The 10,296-nt window shown below is 48.1% G+C and overlaps 1 protein-coding gene across 32 annotated transcripts; it reads left to right on the forward strand.

Annotated features, from left to right (window-relative positions):
- The first annotated feature begins 641 nt into the window (after positions 1-641).
- Positions 642-9,727, forward strand: LOC147375994 (glutathione S-transferase Mu 1-like). Of its 32 annotated transcripts, none has more exons than XM_086391671.1 (8): positions 642-767; positions 999-1,272; positions 1,517-1,581; positions 2,111-2,237; positions 2,337-2,437; positions 3,082-3,177; positions 3,266-3,376; positions 9,216-9,727. In XM_086391671.1, the coding sequence occupies exons 2-8, from the start codon at positions 1,230-1,232 to the stop codon at positions 9,303-9,305; spliced, it is 633 nt and encodes a 210-aa protein (XP_086247797.1). In that variant the 5' UTR covers positions 642-767; positions 999-1,229; the 3' UTR covers positions 9,306-9,727. The 32 variants fall into 32 exon arrangements, with proteins under 32 accessions (XP_086247797.1, XP_086247802.1, XP_086247819.1 ...); XM_086391676.1 differs by having other exon boundaries at positions 2,156-2,237; XM_086391693.1 differs by having other exon boundaries at positions 2,156-2,237; positions 3,266-3,327.
- The last annotated feature ends 569 nt before the right edge of the window (positions 9,728-10,296 follow it).

Genomic DNA, 10,296 nt, shown 5'->3' on the forward strand with positions numbered 1-10,296 from the left:
TCAGTTTCACTCTTAGAACAGCAGGGAAGGGCTGGGTCCTCCATAGGTCCGGAACAAAGGCACTGAGGCACGTTTTCTTGACCTGGGTGGTTCTTCCTATCCCAGTGATAGGCTTTTCTTTCAAGACTTGAGGCTGTTAGGGATCGTAACTGACTGAGGAGCTTTAGGATTGCCTGGAGTCCTGTTCTTCCTGTGAAAGGAGCCAATTAAACCCTCAGTTTGAGGGGCACCTGCTCTTGGCCTAAACTTAGTGGACAGAGCTCCCCAGAGCTCGTGGGATATCTGAAGCCCAAGGGCAAAACTAAGCGGTTCCTGAGAGAGAAGGGAAGGCAGAAGAGCCTTGCTGCTGTTGATTCCGGTTTGTTTCCTGAGCGTGCCACCAACTCCACCGACTTAGCAGAGATCTGACTGGGATCAGGAACCAGGTGGGCCCGACCCGGGGGTTCTTGACATCCCAGAGCCCGCACCATGTCTCTGGAGACCCCTTGGCTCTGAGGCGGAAATAGGTCTCATTTTCACTTGCCGAGGGCTGCATCTGGGAAAGGCCTCGAGGAGTTGGGGGCCGCGCTGGGGGTGGGGCCTAGAAGAGGGGCGGGTGCTTCCGGCCGCGCCTTCACCGCCGGGTCAGAGGATAAATTTCCAGTCCAGCCCCTGTGAAGTGTCTCCACTCAGCACGGAAACCAGCCCCATGACCATGATCCTGGGTTACTGGGACATCCGCGGAGTGAGCTGGGGTCACCAAGGCGGGAAAGATGGAGGCCGGCAGGGTAGGGAGGGTTGCGGGTGGGAAATGCTGTGCAATGGGGATTGATTTCACTAGAATATTCCTCTTCAGAGCTTGGTAGAGCCAAGCCCGAAGTCCTATTCCTCTGCCCTTTTTTCTCTAGCGGGGCTTGTGCGCGGGAGTGTGGGTGGGGGTTGGTGTTGAGGTTGTGGGAACACAGAAAGTCAGGCAATTAGGACCTGACATCTGCTCTCCCTCTGGCCATCTCTCTCAGTTGGCCCACGCCATCCGCCTGCTCCTGGAGTACACAGACTCAAACTATAAGGAAAAGAAGTACACGATGGGGGACGGTAATGGCATCCTTATCATGTCCTGACTTCTGCCCAACTCATGCTGGTTTGGTGCCAAGCATCCCGTGTTCTGACCCCTGTTGTTCACGTCTGTCGTCCTCCCCTCCAGCCCGCCCAGCTGGAGCAGGGACCTGCACCTTCCCGAACCCTTTAGGATGCAACTGGCCTCCAAGGAAGGATATGAGAGCCCACAGCTGGGTACTGTATCAGCCATTGGCACAGGCTCCGCTTAGTGCTTACCTGAAGCCTTTGTAAGGATTACTCACCTAGTTTCAAGAAGTTTCTAAGTTGGTTTTTCCCCTCAAAGCTCCATGTGAGATTAGTGGTTCAGATTCCAGATCCACCAGTTCAGGGGGGTCTTGCCTCTACTCCTTGCTGGGTCCCCCTAGAAAGGAGGGTTGGATTCCTGGGAGGTTGTTTCATTGCATCTTCTTTTTCACAGCTCCTGATTATGACAGAAGCCAGTGGCTGAATGAAAAATCCAAGTTGGGCCTGGACTTCCCCAATGTAGGTGCAGGGACTGGGGTGCTGGGAGGGGGAGTGGACAGTGTCACCATCCATCTCCTTTCCTGGCTTAGAGGTTTCAGGAACAGGTGCCTTCTGCTCTGTCTCTCAGCTTCCTGGTTCTGTTTTCTGCCTTTCCATGATGCTCTGTGTCCCAACTCATCCCTTTGTTTTACAACATATCATTTAGTGTCTGCTGGAGAAGGAAATGGCCCCCAGTCCAGTACTCTTGCCTGGAAAATCCCATGGATGGAGGAGCCTGGTAGGCTGCAGTCCATGGGGTCGCTAAGAGTCGGACACGACTGAGCGACTTCACTTTCACTTTTCATTTTCATGCATTGGAGAAGGAAATGGCCACCCACTCCAGTGTTCTTGCCTGGAGAATCCCAGGGATGGGGGAGCCTGGTGGGCTGTCATCTATGGGGTCGCTTAGAGTCGAACACGACTGAATCGACTTAGCAGCAGCAGCGTTTAGTGTCTGCAGTGGGCCAGGCTCTGTGAGTGCCAGATTTCATCTCTTCTCTAATGCAAGGGAGGAGATGCAGGTGGCCCAAGTGACCAGGCCGTGTTCTTCCAGCTGCCCTACTTAATTGATGGGACTCACAAGCTAACCCAGAGCAATGCCATCCTTCGCCACATCGCTCGCAAGCACAACATGTGTGAGTGGGCATGGGGTTGGGGGCAGGGGCACAGGTGGCCATGTCCTGTGCTGGACTGGGGTGGGATGCTGAGGGTGAGTCTCTGTTGTGTGGCCACAGGTGGGGAGACAGAGGAGGAGAACATTCGAGTGGACTTATTGGAGAACCAGGTTATGGATGTCCGCTTGCACGTGGCCAGGATCTGCTACAGCCCTGACTTTGTGAGTCCTTTCACATTGGACTGGACAGGGTTTGAAACGCTGGACACAGTCCTCTACACTAGAGAATCTTAGGAAAGACTCCAGCTTCCTCTGGGTGGAAATTCAGTTCCTAGACAGGTGTTTACATTGTTAACCCAGTGTCTCCTCCTCGACATCTCTGGCATAAATACAGGTGCCTAGTAGGCAGCCCAGGGTCAGACTTTATTCCTCTGCCTCTTGTCTTTCAGCCTCTCAGATTCTCTCCAACTGTCCAGAAACTGCTCAGGCGTCTACACCATTTCTCACTCCCAAACTGGAATGTAGGACTTTTTTCCTAGTCATTCCACTGTTTATTGGCCTGAGGTCTGAGGACCGAGCTCCGCCAGGTCTCACAGCACTGCTGGTCTGACCCAGGGCAGGTGTCTGGAGCTGAGTGGTGACATGTTCATGAACAGTGTGGTTTTGCCCGTTGTCTTCCCATCGCCTCTCGCAGATGGGAGGTGGTACCCATAGGAGTCTGATGAAGACATGTGGGTTGAATTGCCCCAGGTGCAGTCAGGGGACATGGCTGCTCACCTGACAGCTGGGATCAGACACAGGCCTGGGAGGCCTGCTGTCTGCCAGGGAGTCTGTCTGAAGGCAGTGACAGCTGTTTTGTGTCTCAGGAGAAACTGAAACCTGGTTACTTGAAGGAAATTCCTGGAAGGATGAAGCTCTTCTCAGTTTTTCTGGGGAAGAGGTGTTGGTTTGCAGGGAACAAGGTAAGGGGGATGGCTTTTGGGGAGGGAGAGCTGTCATTTTTCCCCAGGTTGAGAGTTTGGTGCACATTCATGCTTTGTCTTCCTGCAGCTCACCTATGTGGATTTCCTGGCTTATGACATCCTTGATTTGCAACGCATATTTGAGCCCAGGTGCCTGGATGAATTCCCAAACCTCAAAGATTTCCTCACCCGTTTTGAGGTCATTCCCATGATCCCCCTAGTATTTATGTCTCTTCCCCCACCTTTTCCTGATGCTTTCCTGGGTGTATGCATGCTAAGTTGCTTCAGTCGTGTCCAACTCTTTGTGACCCTACAAACTGTAGCCTGCCAGGCTCCTCTGTCCATGGGATTATCCAGGCAAGAATACCGGAGTGGGTTGCTATGCCCTCCTTCAGGGGATCTTCCCAGTCCAAAGATCGAACCTGCATCTCTTTCATCTCCTGCATTGGTAGATGAGTTCTTTATCACTAGTGCCACCTGGGAAGCCTGGATGATTTCCTAGTTGGAACTACAATGAAGAATAGCATTTATGGAGAACTTGGTTTATGCCAGAATCTCTGCTCAGCAATGACATATATTGTGTCAAATTTCATCTTTATAACATTACTACACGGTAGAAAAATTATCCTCTGCATTTTACAGATAAGGAGTCAACCTGAAAGGACAAGTAGTTTCTGCAGGTCACAGAACCAGAGCAGGCTGTGCTGGGCTCCCAGTCAGAGTGTCTGACTTCCATGGGCAGCATCAGTGGCTCCTCATTTCCTGTAGGAAAAAGAAACCTCAGGTCCCTTTCATGACTGTGTTGACAGCTCTGGAAAGTGTGGAGGAAGCAGAACCTTCAGGAAATGATGTGCAGCTGGCATTAGTAGAGTGAGACACAGTAGGATTGATATCAAAGACTAAAAAGACAGGCAATATTTTCTCCTCATCTCCAAAGGGCTTTGCAGCAGTTGAGTCTCTGCCTGTTGTTCTGAGATTCTCAGAGCTGTAGTTGGTGGCTTCCCTGGTGACTCAGATGGTAAAAAATCTGCCTGCACTGTGGGAGACCCCAGTTGGATCCCTTAGTTGGGAAGATACCCTGGAGAAGGGAATGGCTACCCACTCCAGTATTCTTGCCTGGAGAATTCCATGGACAGAGGAGCCTGGGGGGGCTACAGTCTGTGGGGTCCCAAAGAGTCAGACATGACTGAGTGACTAACATAACATTTCTGCTAACATAATATAGATGTCCTGTACAAGGATTTTATCTTGACTTCTCATTTGGTGGGCACTTTCCTTCCCTCCTCATCTCCCATCCTGTCTTCTTTCCCATTACTCCAGATTCTGTCTGAAAGATGGGTTAGTATTTTCATTTTAAGTCACATTCACTGATCTGATCCTCTCCCCTGTATGAGACACTGTGTCAGGCACAAGTGGGATACAGATGTCACACAGTCCTGGTGCCCTGCGTCTGGGGCTCAGTGCAGCTGGAGAACTATAGGAGGCCTGAGCTGTGTGGTGTGGGTGGAGCCACCTTAGGGCTGGAGGCGCACAGCCTGACCTCACCTCCCAGCTCATCATTCACCCAACTGGAGAGCAACAGAGTCTGCTTTGTGGCAGATATGGAATTTGAAGCTCTTGTCCAAGAGGTTTTTCAGTCTACAATCTGTTTTGTATGCCCACGTCTATAATGAAATTTGCTTTCTCAGCTAGTTCTCATCAGCTCTGGTTCTGGTCCAAGGCTTGTCGCCTTGAGAATTTTGCAAGAGCTGGGGTGACTGCCCAGCAGGGAGGATGGGGACAGATGTGGCCTGCGGTGTGGCCTGTTGGGCCCTGGGCTGTGGGGCACAGGCAGTCCTAGATCTTGGAATCCTGGGAACTGTTGGGCACTGTCTGTCTTGGGAAGATGGTGCACAGGTACACTTGAGTGTTTCTGCCTGGCTGGCTGTAGCAGGACTGAGGATGAGGTAGGTTGAGGCCCAGTGAGAGTGGGCTCAGGTCCCAGTCCAGGCAATTGGTCTCTGTCTTTTAAGTGGAAAAACTAGAGTCTGGCCTAGCCTAGTCTTATTGCTTCAACCCTCCTATCATGTTTCATCCATGTTTTCCTGAATAATTGGGTGAAATGTGGTCTCTTCTGCAAGTTGCTTGGGTACTTTCTGAACACTTTGTTTTGCTAGGACCTATCTCTCTGTGGAAACCCTTGCAACTAGGAGCCTTTTCTGAGAAAGAGAATAATTTTGGAGAATGAGAAGAACAAATACTCTTATGACCAAGTGTCAATTGGAAAAAACCCTCACAACTTAAGGACAGTGTCGTTGTTCAGTTGCTCAGTTGTGTCTGGCTCTTTGCAATCCAATGAACTGCTACACACCAGGCCTCCCTGTCCTTCACCATCTCCTAGAATTTGCTCGAACTCATGTCCATTGAGTCAATGATGCCATCCAACCTTCTCATCCTCTGTTGCCCTGTTCTCTTGCCCTCAGTCTTTCCCAGCATCAGGGTCTTTTCCAATGAGTCAGTTCTTCCTATCAGGTGGCCAAAGTATTGGATCTTCAGCGTAAGCATCAGTCCTTCCAATGAATACTGCAGGTTGATTTCCTTTAGGATTGACTGGTTTGATCTCCTTGCAGGTCAAGGGACTCTCAAGAGTCTTCTCCAGCACCACAGTTCAAAAACATCAATTCTTTGGTGATGAGCCTTCTTTATGGTCCAACTCTCACATCCATATATGACTACTGGAAAAACCATAGCTTTGACCAAACAGACCTTTGTTGGCAAAGTGATGTCTCTGTTTTTTAATATGCTGTCTAGGTTTATCATAGCTTTCTTTCCAAGGAGCAAGTGAAAGTGGAAGTCACTCAGTTGTGTCTGACTCTTTGTGATCCCATGGACTATAGCCTGCCAGGCTCCTTTGTCCATAAAATTATCTAGGCAAGAATACTGGAGTGGGTAGCCTTTCCCTTCTTCAGGGAATCTTCCCAACCCAGGAATGGAACCCAGGTCTCCCACATTGTGAATTCTTTACCATCTGAGCCACCAGAGAAGCCCTTCAAGGAGCAAACATCTTCTGATTTCATGGCTTCAGTCACCATATACAGTGATTTTGGAGCCCAGGAAAGTAAAATCTGTCACTGCTTCCACTTTTTCCCATTCTGTTTGCCATGAAGCAGTGGAACTGGATGCCATCGTCTTATTTTTTTGAATGTTGAGTTTCAAGCCAGCTTTTTCACTCTCTTTTTCACCCTCATCAAGAGGCTCTTTAGTTCCTCTTCACTTTCTGCTATTAGAGTGGCATCATCTGCTTATCTGAGGTTGCTGATATTTCTCCTGGCAATCTTGATTTCATCTTGTCATTCATCCAGGCCAGCATTTCTCATGATGTACTCTGCATGTAAGTTAAGTAAGCAGGCTGACAGTATGTAGTCTTGTCTTACTCCTCTCCCAATTTTGAATCAGTCTGTTGTTCCATCTAAGGTTCTAACTCTCCTACATACAGGTTTCTCAGGTGATAGATAAGTGGTCTAGTTTTGCCATTTCTTTAAGAATGTTCCACAGTTTGTTGTGATCCACACAGTCAATGAAGCAGAAGTGGATGTCTCTCTGGACCCCCCTTGCTTTTTCCATGGTCCAACAAGTGTTGGCAATTTGATCTCTGCCTTTGTCTAGACAGCTTTTACATCTGGAAGTTCTTGGTTCACGTACTGTTGAAGCCTAGCATGAAGGATTTTGAGCATAACCTTGCTAGTATGTGAAATAAGTGCAATTGTACAGTAGTTTGAACATTCTTTGGCATTGCCCTATTTGGGGATTGGAATGAAAACTGACTTCTTCCAGTCTTGTGGCCACTGATTAGTTTCCCAAATTTATTGACATATTGAGTGCAGCACTTTAACAGCATCATCTTTTAGGATTTTCAGTAGCTCAGGTGGAAGTCTGTCACCTCCACTAGCTTTGTTTGTAGTAATGTTTTCTAAGGCCCGCTTGACTTCACACTCCAGGATGTCTGGCTCTAGGTGAGTGGCCACACCATTGTGGTTATCTGGTCATTAAAACCTTTTTTGTGTAGTTCTTCAGTGTATTCTTGCCACCTCTTCTTAATCTCTTCTGCTTCTGTTATGTCCTTACTGTTTCTTTTATTGTGCCCTTCCTTGCATGAAATGTTCCTTTGATCTCTCCAATTTTCTTGACAAGATCTCTAGTCTTTCCCATTCTTTCCCATTCTATTGTTTTCCTCTACTTTGCATTGTTCATTTAAGAAGGCCTTATCTCATTTAATAGGTCTTGCTATTCTCTAGAGCTCTGCAATCAGTTGAGTATATCCGTCCCTTTCTCCTTTGCCTTTCACTTCTCCTTTTTCCTCAGCTATTTGTAAAACCTCCTCAGACAACCACTTTGCCTCCTTGCATTTCTTTTTCTTTCAGATGATTTTGGTCATTGCCTCTTGTCCAATGTTATGAACCACCATCCATGTTCTTCAGGCACTCTGTCTACCAGACCTAATCTTTTGAATCTATTAATCACCTCCACTGTATAATTATCAGGGAGTGGATTTAGGTGCTACTCGAATGGCCTAGTCGTTTCCCCTACATTCTTCAATTTAAGCCTAAATTTTGCAATAAGGAGCTGATGGTCTGAGCCACAGTAAGCTCCAAGTTTTGTTTTTACTGACTGTGTAGAGCTTCTCCATCTTTGACTGCAAAGAACATAATCAGTCTGATTTTGGTATTGGCCATCTGGTGATGTCCTTGTGTAGAGTTGTCTCTTGGTTTGGTAGAAAAGGGTGTTTACTATGACCAGCTTGTTCTCTTGAGAAAACTCTGTTAGCCTTTGCCCTGCTTCATTTATGTACTCCAAGGTCTAACTTGCCTGTTATTCCAGGTATCTCTTGACTTCATAGTTTTCTATTCCAATTCCTGATGATGAAAAAAGACTGTTTTGTTTTGATGTTAGTTCTAGAAGGTGTTGTAGGTCTTCACAGAACTAATCAACTTCAGCTTCTTTGGCATCAGTGGTGGGGGCATAGATTTGGATTAGTGTGATATTGAATGGTTTGTCTTGGAAACGAACCAAAATCATTCTGTCGTTTTTGAGATTGCACCCAAGTACTGCATTTTGGAGTCTTGTTGACTATAAGGGCTATTCCATTTCTTCTAAAGGATTCTTCACCACAGTAGTAGATATAATGGTCATCTTCTGATGACCTAAAGGAGAACTAAATTCTCCTTTTTCCATCCATTTTAGTTCACCGATTCCTAAGATGATGTTTAATCTTGCCATCTCTTGCTTGACCACAACCAATTTACCTTGATTCATGGACCTATCATTCCTGGTTCCTATGCAGTATTATTCTTAAAAGCATCAGACTTTGCTTTTACTACCAGATACATCCAAAACTGAGCATTGTTTCTGCTTTGGCCCAGCCACTTCATTCTTTCTGGAGCTTATGTATCTTAACCATCTAGGGACCATGTATCCAAAACACAGAAAGTTTCATCTTGTTTTTTCCCATCCTGAATTCCCTTGTAGGCACTATTGGTGGGCAACTGCCCTGAGGGTCACTTAACTGTTTGTGTAAGTGCATGATGAGTGAACCTCCTTGTTTTCAGCCATGGGGAAGGGGGTGCAGCAGAGAGACTCAGAATGGAGAGGGAGACCGAGCAGGCTACATTCTAGCCATATTGCTTATGTGCGATGTGATCGTGAGGGAGGTGCTTATCTTCTGAGTGCCTCAGTTTCCCTTCTGATGAACGGTCTCAGTAGAACCCATCTTGCAGGGGAGTCGTATAGAGATTCTGAACCTATGTCATCATGTCTAGTGGATATGTAGCACCTAATACAGTATAGAGTCTCTGTATGTGGTGAGTCTGGATGTCAGATGAATTACAGGAAACTGGAAGAGTTAACTTCCCAGAGCTGGGGACCCCAGAAGACTATCTTTTGCCCCAACATTTGACTCCCACATGGAAGGGCTGTACCCCAGGTCCCAAACTTGGGGAGAGGTGCCTGGGTTCCAGTGGGGCAGCAGACCTGAGGCCTGGTGTTCTTTTTCCCACCCTCAGGGCCTGAAGAAGATCTCTGCCTACATGAAGTCCAGCCGCTTCCTCCCAGGCCCTCTGTTCCTGAAGCTTGCCGTGTGGGGCAACAAGTAGTGCCCACAACCAGGAGATGGGCGTGAGGAGCCAGTGCCTTGGAGACCAGGTGGACCTTCCTGCCCGCAGAACCATCTGTCTTCTTCTTTTTCCTTCTGTTCACTCTAGATGGCTTCTTGGCCCCCTTATCCCCCTCCCACACCCCTTTCCATCCCTACTTTAAAGATTTCAGTTTCCCACTATTTTTGAGCAAAGTTCCTCCCCACCCCACATGATCCCTTCTGCATTAAAGCCACCCAGACTATCCTTCCCTTCCATGATTACTTCTGCTGTGAGCAGCCCAGCCAGGCCCCTGGCCCACAGGGCTCTGCTCTGAGCTCCCAGTGCTGCCCTGAAGACCAGACCTGGCCTGGTGTGCAGTCCATGCTTCCCAGTGTGATTCCTGCCCAGCCTGACTGATGCCCAATAAAGCCTTAATCACACCTGCTGTGTCTTATCTTATTGTCTCGGGGCTTCCTGGAGTCATGACTGACTGTGTTGGGTGTGTGTGGGTGTCTATTTCCCCCTCTTGTCCACTGCAGGGCTCCATGGATGGGTATGGGTGTGTGTGGGGGGTGGGGTGGGGTAGACTGTTGGGATGAGTAGGTTATATGATTGCTTGTTCATTTCTATCTACACTTCATGTACCTCTGTTCCTTAGCATCAGATCTCTGCAGAAGGGGGAGCCCTTCTATGTCTGGTTCCCTCTTTAATTCAACATTCATGGGATACCTCCTGTCAGCTTGCAGTATTGCAAAATGTGGTCTCTTCTTTATGTTGCCTGACCACTTTCTGAGCCCTTTTGTTTTGCTAGGCATTCATCCCTCTGCGGGCAAACCCTGTGAACTAGGAGCATTTTCTGTGTCATGGTTCAGGGGGCTCTCGGGTGCCGGGGAAGGAGTCTGAATAGTCTGCTGATGGTGTGGGATCCTGGTGGATTTGCTTCTGTCACCCTTTCCTGGAAGCTTACCCTGCTTTAGATACCCTTCATCTGTGTTCTTACAACATGCAT

The sequence above is a fragment of the Bos grunniens genome, chromosome 3 (genome assembly GCF_055505025.1).
Source record: "Bos grunniens cultivar Pamir isolate PY7600 chromosome 3, Bosgru_T2T1.0, whole genome shotgun sequence".
NCBI classification, from domain to species: Eukaryota; Metazoa; Chordata; class Mammalia; order Artiodactyla; family Bovidae; genus Bos; species Bos grunniens.